The sequence below is a fragment of the Aethalodelphis obliquidens genome, unplaced genomic scaffold (genome assembly GCF_003676395.1).
Source record: "Aethalodelphis obliquidens isolate GAN/ISIS:26980383/991018 unplaced genomic scaffold, ASM367639v1 scaffold43, whole genome shotgun sequence".
NCBI lineage: Eukaryota > Metazoa > Chordata > Mammalia > Artiodactyla > Delphinidae > Aethalodelphis > Aethalodelphis obliquidens.
In genome coordinates, this window is record NW_020837987.1 from 10,481,347 (window position 1) to 10,498,748 (window position 17,402).

The window sequence follows — 17,402 nt, forward strand, 5'->3', positions numbered from 1 at the left end:
TGGCTGCACCAGGTTTTAGTTGTGGCATGCATGAGGGATCTAGTTCCTTGACCAGGGATCGAACCTGGCCCCCTGCATTGGGAGTGCGGAGTCTTAGCCACTGGACCACCAGGGAAATCCCTCTATTTCTTCTTGTCAATTCTTTAAGTTGTATCTTTCTAGGAAATTGGTTATGTCATCTATTTTGTTGTTGTTGTTGTTGGCCATGCTGTGCAGCTTGAGGGATCTTAGTTCCCGATCAGGGATGGAACCCTGACTCTTAGCAGTGAGAGTGCTGAGTCCTAACCATTGGACCACCAGGGAATTCCCATCTGTTTTCAAATTTATTCTAATTAAAAAGTCTTCTATTTTTGTGTAGTCTTTTCCCTTCTTAATATTATTTATTTGTGCCTTTTCTCTGTTTTATTAATTAATCACCTCAGAAGTGCATCACTTCAAATACTCACTTTAAATAAGCAGTGGTTGGTGTTTAGCCTCTCTGTTGCATCAGTGTTTTCTACTTCATTAATTTATGCTTATAATTTGCTTTGACCCATTTTCTCTTATTCATTCTTTTATTCTTTGTTTTCTAACTTCCCAAGATAGACAAAGCCTATAATTTTCATCCTTTTTAGTTTCCTCTTCCTTTGAACTTATATCATAAGTACCCAATAGAGTTCATATCTTTATCTGTACCCAATAAAATTCATACCTTAATTTCTTGGCATTTTATTTATGTTGTTTGCTGTTTTTGCTACTGTAATACATGGTGGCTTGTTTCCTTATGTTAACTTTGGGTTTATCTGTAAAAACTCTTCAATGCATGAATGGAAGTTACAATCCTCCAGAGAATTTCCTTGATGATTTCTCCAAGCACCCTGGTATTCCAAGCCCAGGATCAATTTTACACTCATTTCTCAGCCTGAGTTTTCCAGAACATGCTGGCAGTATAAATCAAGGTACTAACAAAATATTAAAAGAGGTAGACAGCAACTTAGAAAAAAAATCTTATGTCATGCCCTAGTTGGTTTCTTCCAAAAATGTAAGGTTGGTTTAACATTTTAAAAAATCTATGTATTCTACCATGTACCAAAAACATGTATTCTACTGTGTTATCAAAATAAAGAGGAAAAATTTTACGGTCATATTTGTAGACACAGAAAAGACATTTGATAAATAATCAACAGAGATTCGTAATAATAATGAAAACTCATAGCAAACTAATAATTGAAATGAACTTATTTCTTTGGATTGAGTGTGTGTTTTTTTAAAAAGAAGAAGAAAACATCATACTAAAGAACCCACTCGGGCTTCCCTGGTGGTGCAGTGGTTGAGAGTCCGCCTGCTGATGCAGGGGACACGGGTTCGTGCCCCGGTCCAGGAGGATCCCACATGCCGCGGAGCGGCTGGGCCCGTGAGCCATGGCCGCTGAGCCTGCGCGCCCGGAGCCTGTGCTCCGCAACGGGAGAGGCCACAGCAGTGAGAGGCCCGCGTACCGCAAAAAAAAAAAAAAAAAGAACCCACTCAAAAAAAAACAACCCACCCAACAAACATACACAATGCCTGTAACACATAGTGACAGAAATATATGCTGACGCACACGCATAGATGGTCATACATACACACGTATCACACAATCACTGATACACCCCAGACCTGTCACAACCACACAACACATTCATACCCTCGCCCTGTCATGATAGACACAAAAACACACTTCCACCACAGTCACACATTCATCCTGATCCTGTCATACACAAACTGCAATCTCTCTTCTCTCTGGTGCACACACACGTATACTCTGTCACACGGCCGCGGAGAAACACTCCAGCTCCGTCATGGTCACCAGATAAACGTATACAACGTATTTTACATGCAGTCACAGAGACATACACTGGCCATTTCGTGTGCACAGATGCCCACTTACACACACACACACACACACACACACACACACACACACACACACCATTCCATCTGTCACAGGATATCTCAGCCCCGTCACGTGAACAATCATGCGAATGCAATATCACCTTTCACACAGCGTGACGTATCCTTGGCTCTATCACGCGCAGTGTTCACACACAACCCCTACACCACGTCTGTCCCTCACCGTCACTGAAGCACACTCCAGCGCTGTCGCATACTTGACTCTCCATCACACGCAGCCTGGAGACACCCTCACCTGTTTTGACGACCCCTCCCCTCTTGTCTGTCACACCATCACCTCCGTCACAGCTCGCGTTTACCTGGAGCGTTTCCCTCCGTCCATTCCCACCGCCGGCTAGGGTCGGAGTTCTCAAAGCCCTCCCCTCCACGCCCCGCAATGATTTCTCTTTACACTGAACCTGCTCACACGCGCTGCCCAAGAACCACGAGGAAGCTCTAGGTGGACTTCCGAGACCGACGGTCATTGGGGCCCAGTGGCCTGTGGGAAATGTAGTCCAGAGCCGGAAAAGCAGGAGACATCGGAAACCCAAGGGCCGGGGGGCGTCTCCGCCCCGGAGGTTTCTGGGAGTTGTAGTCGGTGCTCGCAGTGCGCAAGCTCCGGCTCGCGCCTGCCGTGTGTGAGTGACGTCTTGGGCGTGGGAGTCTAGGGTGAGTCCCCAGCGGTAGTACTTACCTGACCACGTTTGTGCCTGAACATCTTTGCGCTCCGGAAGGCCCAGTGTAGGCTGATGGTCCCTGAGGTGCGCCAGCTCCTGGACCCGCACTGGGGACACAGCAGGTGGGGTGTGTGTGTGTGTGTGTGTGTGTGTGTGTGTGTGTGTGTGAGACTCTGTGTTACTGTGACAGTCGTGGGACAGACTGAATGGCTGTAGATGGATGTAGCAGTGTTCCGGAGCCGGTCCCTACGGTTAGATTCTCAGAAAAATTGAGACGTGTTAACACAACCATTACAGTAGTCCCCCAGTATCTGCTGGTGTTTGCTTCCAGGACTCACTGTGGATAGTGCTGAGGATGCCGGAGTCCCTTTTATAAAATGCCATAGTACTTGCATGTGACCTGTGCATATCCTTCTCTATATATTAAGTCATCTGTAGATTATTTGTATTAGGTATTACGTACCTAATACCTAATACTATGTAAATAGTTGCTGTCATGAAGCAAATTCAAGTTTTGCTTTTTGGAACTTTTTGGGATTTTTTAAATATTTTTGATTAACGGTTGAATCCACGGATGCTGAACCCATGATATGGAGGGCTGATTGTATTTAAAAGTTATGTAGACTTACGATAAATGCATTTAGAAAACTAAGGTAATAAATACCCAACACATCACTTCCTAACTATTATCTATGCTATTGAGATTATGTCAATTGTGTCTGTAGGGCGGAAATAATTATATCGTGGTGTATCACTGTACATCTCTTCCCAACTCCACCTTCAGTGATACCACATTGGCAGCTAGAAACTGGCGGTGACAGGACTGTTTACACCATGGGAATTGGCAGTTACTACAAATGAGGGCCTGATTTATTGTTTTGTTGATCTGGGGATGGGGAAGCTTCCCAAAGTCCTACCTCCTCGTCCTGCAATGTCCCTCCAGCACCGTCTTTTGGTTAAGCTTATCATTGTGAGCTGAGGCAATTAATTGATAATGGAAACTTATGACTTACCATGTTTTCACTTAACAAATATCAAAAACAAATGTTGATAGTATACAGTATTGTTGAGAATGTGGGGGAATGAGAACGCTCATAGGTAGCTGTTGGTAATGACTACAGTCTTTTTACAGTTGAGTTGGGTAGTATCTATCACAATGTCTGAAAGCAAACCCTTAATCAACCAGCATTTTTACATATAAGATTCTAGCTTACAAAAATGCTGACTTGAAAGAAAAAGATGTGGATACAGTAATGCTTACTGAAGCCGTGTCTGTAATACTGAAGAACTGAAATTAACCTCAATGTTTATCCTTTGAGGAATTGTTAGTCTATGCTGAACAACATGGTAGCTATTTGTGGCTATTTAAAATCATTACAATTAAATAAAATTTTAATATGTAGTTCCTTAGTCAAACTAGTCACATTTCAAATGCTTGTTAGCCAGTGTGACTAGTGGACAGTTAGATAATAATTCAACATTAAAAAGAAGGAGTTAAATCTCTATACCTGACATAAAATGAAGTAGAGGAATTGTGTTCAAGTGAAAAGGGGAAATAGCAGAACAATATGTATAGCATGATCCCATTTCTTTACAAAATAGATGATCTTGGGGCTTCCCTGGTGGCACAGTGGTTAAGAAACCGGTTGCCAATACAGGGCACACGGGTTCAAGCCCTGGTCTGGGAAGATCCCACATGCCATAGAGCAACTAAGCACGTGTGCCACAACTACTGAGCCTGCACTCTAGAGCCCGCGAGCCACAACTACTGAGCCCGTGTACCACAACTACTGAAGTCTGTGCGCCTAGAGCCTGTGCTCCGCAACAAGAGAATCCACCACAATGAGAAGCCTGCACACCGCAATGAAGAGTAGCCCCCGCTCGCCGCAACTAGAGAAAGCCCGTGTGCAGCAACGAAAACCCAACGCAGCCAAGAATAAATAAATAAATTTATTTAAAAAAACAACAAAAAACAAAAAAAAAATACACACACACACACACAAAAACAATACTGAGTGAAGCAGGCACATTGTGTTAAAATTATCATCTGTTTGTCAATCATATACATTAAACTTTCTGTCCCAATTCAATTTTTAAAAATATAACTATTGCCATTCAGGCATTTTTTTGGATATTTACAAATAATTATCAAGTCAAACCTCTCAGTATTTTAGTGTTTTTATCTTTGGTGTTATGCTTAGAAAATCCATGCCTATATCAGAATTTAAGTATATATTTACCTGATTTTCACTGAGTCATTTAATTATTCCATGCATTGTAAATGTGTGTGTGCACACGTGTGTATATATATATAAAATAAAATTGGTATATAATTACTCCCACACACATACTGTTAGTCCATTTACTTAACTCTGTTTATTGAATAAACCATCTTTCTCCTACTATATTAAATAATGTACTTCCCAGATATTAGTTTTCCATTATATTTGGGCCTTTCACTTAACGGTTTATTTTGATCCTTTGATAGATCTATTAATTTGTTAACCTCTTCAGCTCTATTTTGGTTGCTTTTTGTATGGTATATCTTTTTCTGTCCTCTTAATTTCAACCTATTTGTGTCTTCTTTGCAGCAGTGTTGAATGATAAAGAAGTAGACTGGCCTTTGTGCCTGGTTCCTGGGAGGGAGACTCCAAATCCTTGGAATTTCCTGAGTAATAAGAATGTCTTTGTTATTCATAAGTCCCTTAGATCACACTGGAGTTTATGCTAATAAGGTGATTCACAGGGAACCCCTCAATAGCTTCAGAATAGGGGCTAGTCATGCTGGAAAGACCAACTGTGTGATTACAGGGTTGGGGATTTGAACCATGTGATATCGGTTCTACCTTGGTGGGGGTGGGGAGGCTACAGATCAAATTCAATCACATGGCCAATAATTAAAGCTAATACAACTCAACAACAACAACAAAAAAAAACCCCTAAACAATCCAACTTAAAAATGGGCAGAGGAGCTGAAGAGACATTTTTCCAAAGAAGACATACAGATGGCCAACAGGCACATGAAAAGATGTTCAACATCACTAATTATTAGGGAAATGCAAATGAAAACCATAATGAGACATCATCTCACACGTGTTAGAAAGGCTATTATCAAAAAGACAAGAAATAACAAGTGTTGGAGAAAAGGGAACCCTCCTACACTGTTGGTGGGAATGTAAATTGGTGCAGCCACTTTGGAAAAAAGGATGGGAGATTCCTCAAAAAATTAAGAATAGAGCAACCATATGATCCAGCTATTCCACTTCTGGGTATTTGTCCAAAGAACATAAAAACACTAATTGAAGATGATATATGCACCCCTATGTTCATCTTAGTATTATTATTAATAGCCAGGATATGGAAACAACCTAAGTGCCCATCAACAGATGAATGGATAAAGAACATGTGGGAGATACACACACAAACACACAGGAATATTATTCAGCCATAAAAGGTGAAATCCTGCCATTTGCAACAACATGGATGGACCTTGAGGGTGTTATGCTAAATGAAATAAATCAGAGAAAACCAAATAATATATGGTTTCGCTCATATGTGAGATATAGAAAAAGAAACAAAAAACAAATGAACAAACCAAATCAAACCAAATGTTTAGATATAGAGAATAGAGTGGTGGTTGCCAGAGCGGAAGGAATAGGGGGTGGGTGCGGGAAGGTGAAATGGTTAAAGGGAGTGTGTGGCTTCACCACACTGACTCCATTTTGTCAACTCCATCTCAGGCCCACAGTCCTACCCTCTCCCTTTTCTGAGTGACTGAACTTTAGCCTACTCACAAGGAATGCACCCAAGCCAGATAAGTTCCCTATCAATTTTTGCCCTTGCCTTCATCTGATATGAAAACTGGAAGAATGCCTTTGCTGGTGCAGATGGTCAATGGTCACGAGACTCCCAGAGATAGGAAAAATCCCCAGTTCTTGTCAGTGTGGGTATGCTTCTTACTTGGTAGTCAGATTCTATTTTTAGCTTTGGCCCCTTTGAACTCCCCTGTGCCCTTTTCGATGACATGGAGTGCAGCTGCGAATGCTTCTGGATCATCCATCCAGCAGATCTTTCCCGCCTGTATGTAAGTTACCCATAATAAACTTCATAATTGCACTTTATGGAGTGGCCTGCTTCATATTTCAGCCTCAAAGTTCCTTCTCAGTTCAGAGGATATTACTCGATATCTTGGCTTCCCAAGAGGGGGTCAACTGTAGAGTCAGGGATGGAAGCTACATTTTTGGTGGTAGGCATGCCTTAGTGTATACAGAAGTAGAAATATAATGTTGTACATATGAAACATATAATGTTATAAACCAATGTTACCTCGATTTAAAAAAGAAAGAAAGAAAGAAAGGAAATAATGGCCCCAAACTTCCCAAATCTGGGAAAATGTATGCCATCCAGATTCAAGAAGCCATATAGGGGCTTCCCTGGTGGGGCAGTGGTTAAGAATCTGCCTGCCAATGCAGGGGACATGGGTTTGAGCCCTGGTCTGGGAGGATCCCACATGCTGCAGAGCAACTGAGCCCCTGCGCCACAACTACTGAAGCCCGCATGCCTAGAGCCCTGCTCCACAACAAGAGAAACCACTGCAATGAGAAGTCTGCACACCGCAATGAAGACCCAACACAGCCAAAAATAAAGAAATAAATTTATGTTAAAAAGTGAAGCCATATAGAGACAAAATAGGATGAATCCAAAGTAATCCACAGTGAGACACATTGTAATCAAATTGTCAAAAGTCAAAGACAAAGAGAGAATTTTGAAAGCAACAAGAGAAAAGCAATTCGTCATGTACAAGGGGACCCCTATAAGACTCTCAGCAGATTTCTCAGCAGGTGTCTTGCGGGCCAGAGGGAGTGGGATAATACGCTGAGGGAGTTCATCACCACTAGACCTGCCTTACAAGAAATGCTAAAGGAAGTTCTTCAAGTGGAAATGATGCCAAACAGCAACATGAAAGAATATGAAAGGAAAAGGCTCACTGGAAAAGGTAAATGTATAGAAAAATACAGAATTCTGTGATATTATAATGGTGGTACATAAATCACATTTAATTCTGGAATAGAGATTAAAATACAGAAGTAAAAATAATAACTACAAAAATATGTTAGTAGATACACAATATGAAGACATAATTTGTGACATCAATAACATAAAATATGTGTGAGGGGAGAAATAAAAGTGCTGAGCATTTGTATATGATGTTGTTATCAGTCAATACAGCTTGTTTTAAGATGTTTTGTTTCAGTCCCATGTTAACCACAAAGAAAATGCCTATAGAAGGTACACAAAAGAAAATGAGAAAGGAATCAAAGCACATCACCACACACACACACAGAAAAAAAAATCAATGAAACAGAAAGGAAGACAGCAAGGGAAAAGAGTGACAAAAAAGCTATAAGACAAACAGAAAACAATTAACAAATGACAATAGTAAGTCCTTGCCTGTTAATTATTACTTTAGATGTAAATGGATTAAACTTCTCCATCAAAAGACAGAATGGCTGAATGAATGAAAAAAGAAACAAAATCCAGCTATATTTTGTCTACAAGAGACTCACTTCAGATTTAAAGACACACAGAGCCTGAAAGTGAAAGTGTGGAAATAGACATACCATGCAAATTGTAAATGAAAACAAGGGTGGCCATACTTATATTATACAAAATAGACTTTGTCAAAAGTTCAAGCAAGGCACAAAAATACCAAGTGAAAACACCTGAAAGTTTACTACCTTGTTATAATGATTCTTAGTATTTCTTAGTATCTTCTAACACATATACATGTAAATAACAGAGATGTATGTATTTTACACTTTTAACAGGCATTTTTTTTCACATCACTTACCTGTAAGTTTCTCCTCTGCACATACCTTCACAAGCTCCCACACTCCCCTTGTGTAGAGCATTGTTTAAAATCTGGCATACATATCTCATAACTTTCTTCATCTTCATACAGTCATACATATCCAAATACACATGGTTGCCTTCAATTTCTATATAAAAAACTTTAAAATTTCATCACAGATAAATTCTTCATAAAAATAAATATATTTTAAAAGTATACAAGTGTGTAAATACAATCCAGTTAAGAAACAGAATACACAAAATAACTTTGAATCCTTTTGCCAACTTATCTCTTCATCATCCTGCCTTCCTGTAGCTACCACATTCCTGAATTTTATCATATCCTTTTTTTAAAAATTAATTAATTTATTTTTGGCTGCATTGGGTCTTCGTTGCTGCACTTGGGCTTTCTCTAGTTGCAGCGAGTGGGGGCTACTCTTGTTGCAGTGCGCAGGCTTCTCATTGTGGTGGCTTCTCTTGTTGCAGAGCATGGGCTCTGGGCACACAGGCTTCAGTAGTTGTGGCTCGTGGGCTCTAGAGTGCAGGCTCAGTAGTTGTGGTGCACAGGCTTAGTTGCTCCGCAGCATGTAGGATCTTCCTGGGCCAGGGCTTGAACCTGTGTCCCCTGCATTGGCAGGCGGATTCTTAACCACTGAACCACCAGGGAAGTCCCCTTGTTTTTTATTATGTACCACTTACACAGAAAATATCATTTGTTTCGCCTCTTTTTAAAGTTTTATGAATGGAATTATACTGTATGTATATATCTATAACTCTTTGTTTATCATATTTGTTAAATTCAGTCATTTTCACTGCTGTGCACTATCCCACTGTATAGGTACTCCACACCTAATTAAACATCCTACTTCTGATGGGCATGTTTCATTTCCAGATTTGTTACTGCAATGATATTAGTGAAAGCAATGCTATTGATTTTTCTCATGTGTCAGTACTTCTAATGTTGTGCATGTCAAATTATAGTAAAAAGACAACTCTAAACAAGATGCAACCCATCTATTTCCATGAACAGCACACTGTATTACAGTAAACCGAGTTTATATTCAACCATCAAATGCGGTTCTCCCATTAATTCACTTTTTGATGGGTCATTAAGAATACCTTCAGGGGCTTCCCTGGTGGCGCAGTGGTTGAGGGTCCACCTGCCGATGCAGGGGACACGGGTTCGTGCCCCGGTCCGGGAGGATCCCACATGCCACGGAGCGGCTGGGCCCGTGAGCCATGGCCACTGAGCCTGCGTGTCCGGAGCCTGTGCTCCGCAACGGGAGAGGCCACAACAGTGAGAGGCCCGCGTACCGCAAAAAAAAAAAAGAATACCTTCAAATCCAGTAGTTTCATCATTACCCCTCAAAATATCCAATGAAAGGTTTGAGCTTGGAAAAAATGGAAGATGCTGAACCTGCTGCACTGCCTTGAATTCCGTTTGTAGTTTTAGTGGAGCAAATAGACCGTGGATGTTTCTCAGTGTGGAAAAGTTCATTTTATCTTGGTCGATCTGGAATTTTTTTCCTGATAATTCAAGAGGATGACTGGGCAAAAGTTCATTTTTCACACAAGAAAAACCTTTTTGAAGAAGATCATGACTTTCAAAAGGTCCACTTGCTGAAAGTTCAGTAACTGGAATACTGTCCTTTTGCTGAGATCCAAGTCCTCTGACATTCATCTTCAACTAGCTCTGCAAACAGCCTCTCAGCCTGTTACCCAATGCTATTGATTTTGACGACAGAGAAATTGTTTTAAGGATTTTTAGCTGTGATGAAGCCAATTAGGGTGAAGCAAAAGAGAGACTTGGAAAAAAGGTTAGAAAAGAAAATCCTTTTTTGGCACATATATACAATGGAATATTACTCAGCCATAAAAAGAAACGAGATTGAGTTATTTGTAGTGAGGTGGATGGACCTAGGGTTTGTCATACAGAGCGAAGTAAGTCAGAAAGAGAAAAACAAATACCGTATGCTAATGCACATATATGGAATCTAAAAAAGCGGTACTGATGAATCTAGTGGCAGGGCAGGGATAAAGACACAGACGTAGAGAATGGACTTGAGGACACAGTCGGGGGAAGGGGAAGCTGGGATGAAGTGAGACAGTAGCATTGACATATATACACTACCAAATGTAAAATGGATGGCTAGTGGGAAGCAGCTGCATAGCACAGGGAGATCAGCTCGGTGCTTTGTGACGACCTAGAGGGGTGGGATAGGGAGGATGGGAGGGAGGCTCGAGAGGGAAGGGATATGGGGATATATGTATCCTTATAGCTGATTCACTTTGTTGTACAACAGAAACTAACACAACATTGTAAAGCAATTATACTCCAATAAAGATATTAAAAAATGCTTTTTTTTCAGGAACACTTGGGACTTTATTCTGAACTTGTAATAGGAACGGAATTTTACCTTCTTCCCTAATACTATATCCATTAACTGCTTTACCTACCATTTCAGATCAGAAAAAAAGTCTGGCAGAGGAAGCTACAGATATTTTGGTTCAAAACTGCCAACTGCAACAGGCCCTGCCTAGGAAATGGAAACCTGGTTTTGTATATTTAGAATATTTTAAAATGCAATGGTCACTCTTAAAAATAAAACAAGTAGTTTTCTGATTGACTATAATTATGTAGTCGCAAACAGGTTCCTTGCATTGTCTGACCTATAAGCTAGGACATCTGATTACCTAATTCTGGGCTCTGCTCTAATCTATCTGCCTCTACCCGTGGGAAGTTATTTCTTTAATCCAGGGTTTTCAAAGTTATTTGCTCAAGTTCTCTTAACATCATGAAGATTGGAAGCCTACCTCAGCCACTCCAAGACTGGCTGTTACTTTGATTTCTTCTTTCTTTTTGAAAGTTATGCTGATTTGCAGTCTTTCCCAAAACATCTTTGATTCATCATAAAACGTCCAAATCTTTTGGCAGATAAATTGCAAGTCTGCAATTTATTTGATATTAAATTTGATTCTCCAAGAAGATGTAATAACACTATTCTACTTTATACGTAACAAAACTGGTTTATTGTCACTCACTATCAAAACACACAGTCACAATTTCCAGGCACATATAGTGGTTGGTAGTCAGATAATCAAACTAACATGCCAAGCTAGATAACACTGTACTGTTTTTCAATCCCAGCTGGACAGTGTTCCACTTTCACAATTACCATGGTATGCACACAAAAGAAAAGCCTATCAGAAAAAACATCTTACAAATATTGTCATCTTCGGTTACTGACATTAACACAAATACATAAAGACACAGACCTCCTCAAGTCTCTCAGTCCTACAGAGACCTTCTCACAAGTCTACATGGTCACAATATCCATTCACGACCACTCATTGTTGCTTTCCAACAGTAGCATATAACCTCTGATACAAACCGCCTTACACCTAAGGAAACAAAGATTCACATTTGCAGAGACTATCCCATGAAAATAAACAAGTCTACACAGGGTTCCAGACACCGAATTGGACCCACAAGCGCACCCAAAGCAAGGCACATTCATCTTTTCAACTGCCAGACCCTGCTCCAGTCTCTCGTGCCCAGGTAAGCTCGTGACCCCGCTCAGGGTCATTCTCACGGACTTTACCCAGGATGCCCCCGCTCACTGAGGCCTAAGTCCCTGGTCACGCGCCCCCTCCCCCTCCCCCCCCCCCCCCCGCCCCCGCTCTGGACTCCAGAATGCGTTCCTCAGCCTTCGCTGGGAACCTCTTAATTCGCCCAGAGCCATGCTAAAGACTACTGAGCCACTAGGCTCGACCAAGACTCGAACTATTCCTCCCACCTAAGACCAGAGATTCGGGTGGGCTTTAGAAAAGGCGTCTCTGATAGGCGGAGCCGAGTTGCATGCTGCGAGCATTCTGAAGGTCCAGGTTCCCAGCTTCTGGGGATTCGTCTGCCGCGGACTACATTTCCCAGAAGTCTCAGGGCACAGGACCTCTCGGGGCAGGGCGAGATTGCCTGCGGAGAGCGCCTGGAAGCGTCGGGCTCCGAGCCTCAGAGGATGTTCCGGCTCTTATTTCCCATGACCCTCTGGGCCCAAAGTAACCTCCGTTTCTGGGTCCCTTTCCGGTGTCTTCGAGATTTTTGGACTCTGCGCGGTGAGTTAGTCGCGTCCGAGGAAGTGATCAGCGCCGGGTGAGGGTGGGAGGGCTCAGCGGACTTCGCCAGAGCCTTGTCGGAACCAGCAGTGCGTGTGGGGGTGACACTGGGAGGCGCTCGAGGTGAGAAGGCCCGGGCAGCGGACAGGGCGAGTCGTGTCCGGTGTCCGGAGCCTCAAGCCTGTGTGCGAACGAGAGGCTGAGAAGGATGGTGTGTGACAGACGGCGTGACAGGGCCGGGGTGTGTCTCCCTAACGGTGTGTGCTATTGGGAATGTGTGACGGGATCATGAAGTGCGTGACCTTGTTTGTAGGTGTGGTTTGCTTGGGCGGGATGCTCTAGGTTCCTTCTAGACTCTCTTAGGGGCTGCCAGAGTTAAGTGACCGCAAGAAAAGAATTCCAGGACTAAGCCCTAGAATGTACGTTTCCAGTAAGAAAGTACAGATCTAGTCTTGGGATGAAAATTTGACATTTGGACGTGTCCTCGTGACAGGCTCCTGGAAAGACATGATTGGGGAGGTCCTACAGGTAGGATTCCTAGAAAAATCACCTCCTTGGGGGACCGGCTACCTGTTTCAGCTCCACTACCAACAGACCTCTGTCCCCAAGAACTGCTGTCAACTCAATTCCAGTTTCCCTTTGAGTTCCGTTTGTGTATGTTCCGTTTGTGGATGAAGGCAGATGTGGCCCTGGGGAGTGTTTTATTTTGTTTTGATTTTAGTTAGGTTTGTCTGTGTTCCAAGAAATACTGGTGTCTCGTGATTTCTCCCCACCCCCTCCTGCTGCCCCTAACGCCCATCCCCCCCAACCCTAGTTGCTGCTGGGTTTCTGAAAAGGACCCTGAGAAGGACAGAATTGTTGCATATTTAGAAACTAAGGTTCAGGTGAATTTGTGTTTCTTTTTTATTCATAGTTACTTTTGTTTTTAGATCATGACGCTATTTGCTTTCCTTGACCAGAAATATCTTGACTATTTTTCAAGACACTTGACTAGTAGTGTCTATCTTGGGTCTTCCTTCTGGTGAATGACCCATCATGCTGGTGCCTCCCTCTTCCCAGAGGCCCCCTATTGTCCTTTTCCTCAGTCAGTAGCCATCCGTTCATATGGCAAATTGTTCAAATCCTCCAGTACATTTTCCCTTTCTAAGCAATTTTTTTTTTTTTTTGGCCCGACCGCGTGGCACGCAGGATCCTAGTTTGCCGACCAGGGATGGAACCCGCCCCTCCTTCGTGCAGTGGAAGGGCGGAGTCTTAACACTGGACTGCCAGGGAAGTCCCTAAGCATTCTGATGGTATAGAAGCACACCACTTCCAGAAGGTGGGCTGGAGGTGGGCTGTTAGGGCTTTATTTTAGACTATGATTACTTGAGGAGATTAGCATTTAGGTGGTATCGAATACAAATTATGTTTTATCTGTTCCACAGTCATGGTTTTCAAAGCAAGGCAAGGTAGGAGGGGATTGGTTATTTCAGGTAGTAAATTACAATGTTGTGAGGCTTTCAGGGGTGGGAATGTGATTGAGGTTTCAGCATGGTGTTGCCAAGTCCAAGCTCAAACTACTTGCCCCAGGACAGGCCGATAAATCGAGAGACGAGTTGTTGGGGCAAGGAATAGCGACTTTATTCAGAAAGCCAGCAGACTGAGAAGACGGTGGGCTCATGTCCCAAAGAAGCATCTGGCCTGAATTAGAATTCAGGCTTCTTTTATACTGAAAGGGGAGGGAGTGAAGTCAAACATTTCCTGGTTCCTGTCAGCCTCTGGAGGGGATGTGTTCATTTTTTCCTCCCTGTGGGCATTCGTAGGTGAATCTGGTCAGGATGTTTCCTGTGAGCTAAACAAAGGTATTTTAGCTTAATGCTCATTACCTGGGGGGTTTAGGTAGGGTTCCCAGAGATGGGCCATTATGTATAATTTAAGCTTATAGGCAACATATCTTTAGTGATTAACTTGTAATAGAACATAAAGGTTCTTCCCTATTACAGTAGTGGTTTGCAGTTTGTACCCACAAGGGCAGAGACTTTCAGATAATTTTTAGGTAGAAATCTGTAGCATTGCCAAACATGAGTTATTTCAGGTCCAATTCTGTGCGGGTTCTGAGAGGTAGTAACTGTGCTGTGGTTAAGAGTAAGGCTCTGGATCTAGAGCATCTGGATCCAGCTCTACCTGTTACTTGCTGTGTGAGTGTAAATAAACGACTCAGGCTCTCTGTGCCATGTCTACAAAATTGGAACAAAGTAATACCTACCTAATGGAGTTATAATGATGTAAGTTGAGTTCATATGTGTAAAGCTCCATAGAACAGTGCCTGCCCCATGATACAGGCTTAGTAAATATTAAGATTTGCTGTTATGTGGTGATTCTGGATCATTCCACATCAACTTTTTATAGATCAAAATATGAAGAGAGATAAAATGATTGTGGTGGGTGCTTGCAAGTTTGAAAAAGTTACCAGGGGCTCAAATGGTCTAGAACAGGAAATCTTAACCTGAGGTCTTCTTATTCCATTTATAAGCATCCAGGTGATCACAGATCCCTTGAAATAGAGACAGAATTTTTGTAAATATTTGTAAATTAATTTCTAAGTGGGCAGAGTGTCCCTAATTTCATGAGATTACCGAGTATGCATGACCCCCAAAAGATCTAGTTCCATTTGTCTGGAATAAGATTATAATAGCTTGGAAGGAGCTTTTACAAATTTAGAATCCAATGACATGGAAACAGTTAAGTAAATGCAGTATACCGTTTGATGGAATAATATGCACCTAATAAACATTATGTTTATAAAGAATCAAAAGAAGGGAAAATGTAAATGATAAAATATCAAGCAATAGTTATAGTTATGGACAAAAGTACTTAAGAATATTATGAGTTACATATGGATCCCATCCAATAAGAGAGAGTTTTGAAAGACATTTTTCAAGGATTGTATCCAAATGTTTTAAATTGACCATTCAGTGAAGAATTAGAGAGGTGTAGCCACACTTGTTAAGTATCTACTCTGTACCAAATATTGTTCTGTTTATATGCATATATTTCCTTGCTGCGACTTTGAAGGGGACTTACATAATTTGTGTTCATTCACAGGAGAATCTTGACAGTGAAAGTGTCTCACTGTAGTGATGAGCTACAGCTACAAGATGTTGAAGAGCTGGTAGGTGTCATTTGTTTCAGACCCACCGATTTTCAGTGTTGGGCCTGTTTGTTCAGTTTTCCTAATGACTGAATTCCCTGTTACTCAGTTTTCTACTTTTGGAAATATCTTTATTTTTCTGATTATGGAGTTAATGCGGGTGTGTTGCAAAAAATTCAGCAATCCAGGGAATGTATAGAGAAGGAAGTTAAAATTATATCCTGTAGAGTTAATCATCTCTAATATTTTGATGTATTTTTATTCATTTGCTTAAGGCAGGACAGGATCACTTAAGCACACCTGATCTAAAGCTTCTTTTTCCTTCTGCAGCTCTGGCTTTTCTGGACTCTGTGCTTCACCAGTAGAGGAACCCTATGGAGCATTAATTAGTTCCTGCAATTCTAGAACCATGACTGACGTAAGTTGGTATTTCTCTCTCCTTGAAGTGTTGTGATTTTTAGGTCATGTGAATCTTTTCCTGAATTAACCCTAAAGCTTTCTACTTAACAGAACCCCATGCCTGAACCTGCTTCTCGGTTCCTTCTGTTCCAGTAAAGGATGATGCCAAAGAGCCCAGCGTCCTCCCTCTGTGCCTTTTCCAATCAGTGCCATCATATTCATTGAGCACATTACTCAACATCTCCTGCGATTCAGTCTTCCATCAAGAGCAGTGAAGGAATGGAGTCCTTTAAGGGAAATATTTGAGTGTCTGTCAAAGAATAATGTAAAGAAATATAGAGAACAATCAGCTCGCTTCTATTTGTATACAAGGAAAACCAACAGTAGATTGAGTTCATCTTTCAAAGGCACAAAGAGGATTTCATAGAAGAAGGAAAGAGGAGAGAATGAAAGACTGCAGACATTTGGAAAACAACAGTTTCTCTTTTTCAAGCTAAGTTGCTGATTAGTTCATGTCCTATCTAGAAAAAAATGGCTGAAGTTCCCCAATTGTTTTTCTTTTTCAGGCTAAGATACAGCTAGGAAAGAAGTCGGTCAGGATTCTCTGCCCTTAGCCAGCTGGATGGCCACCCACGAGAACAGTTTCAGTAGTCTGTGTATTATCTGGAAGAGCTTTGGTGTTTGACTGGGACGTATCCATGGCAGGCTGTCTTGGGTCTTGCCTTTTGTTATCACTTCCATCTTTGTTCGGCCAGGGCTGCCCCATTTCCCTTATCAGAATTTCTCATTCCCAAGACAGGTCTGCGGTGTGATGAGTTAGTGATCAGGGTCCCTTTGGACCACACAGGAAGACGTGGAACTTCTTCACAGACCTGAGTTTTCCAGAAAGACAAGATGGAATATGGGATTTCTTCGTCATAGCCTCAGTTTGTATGAGATCACATGCTTTGCAAGCTTTTAGGATTAGAGCGGGGAGTGAGTGGTTCTTTCCAGGGACTCCCTTATCAGTAAACACCAGTGTCAAAGTCTGTTTAGTTATTGACCAGGATGTGACATCTGTGTTGTGTCTGATATACTCTATCAATATCCTCCAACTCGGGAACAAGGAATGTGTTAAGCAGCAGGTGGTTAATGTTACCATGTAAAAAGATGATCCAGATTCTTAAGTACTGGCTGATAATAGACTCCTAGAATTAAGAAAATCTTGGAAGTTTTGTTCAACCTGAATGTATAATAGTCATTAATCTCATATATCCACATGATGAACTGAATTGCAGGTAATAAAAACATTTTACATATTCGATTCATCATAATAAGAAAAAATG

At 41.7% G+C, this 17,402-nt stretch overlaps 1 protein-coding gene and 1 pseudogene across 1 annotated transcript in view; one reads left to right on the plus strand and one right to left on the minus strand.

Annotated features, from left to right (window-relative positions):
* Window positions 1-17,402, plus strand: part of ZNF283 (zinc finger protein 283) — an 83,970-nt gene that overhangs the window by 52,563 nt on the left and 14,005 nt on the right. The window contains exons 3-5 of the mRNA XM_027079776.1: window positions 10,901-12,548; window positions 15,633-15,699; window positions 16,009-16,096. Coding sequence (XP_026935577.1) covers window positions 15,668-15,699; window positions 16,009-16,096 — 120 coding nt within the window. The 5' untranslated portion in view covers window positions 10,901-12,548; window positions 15,633-15,667. The remainder of the gene's footprint in view (window positions 1-10,900; window positions 12,549-15,632; window positions 15,700-16,008; window positions 16,097-17,402) is intronic.
* On the minus strand, window positions 9,430-10,295 carry LOC113606247 (proteasome maturation protein pseudogene; annotated as a pseudogene).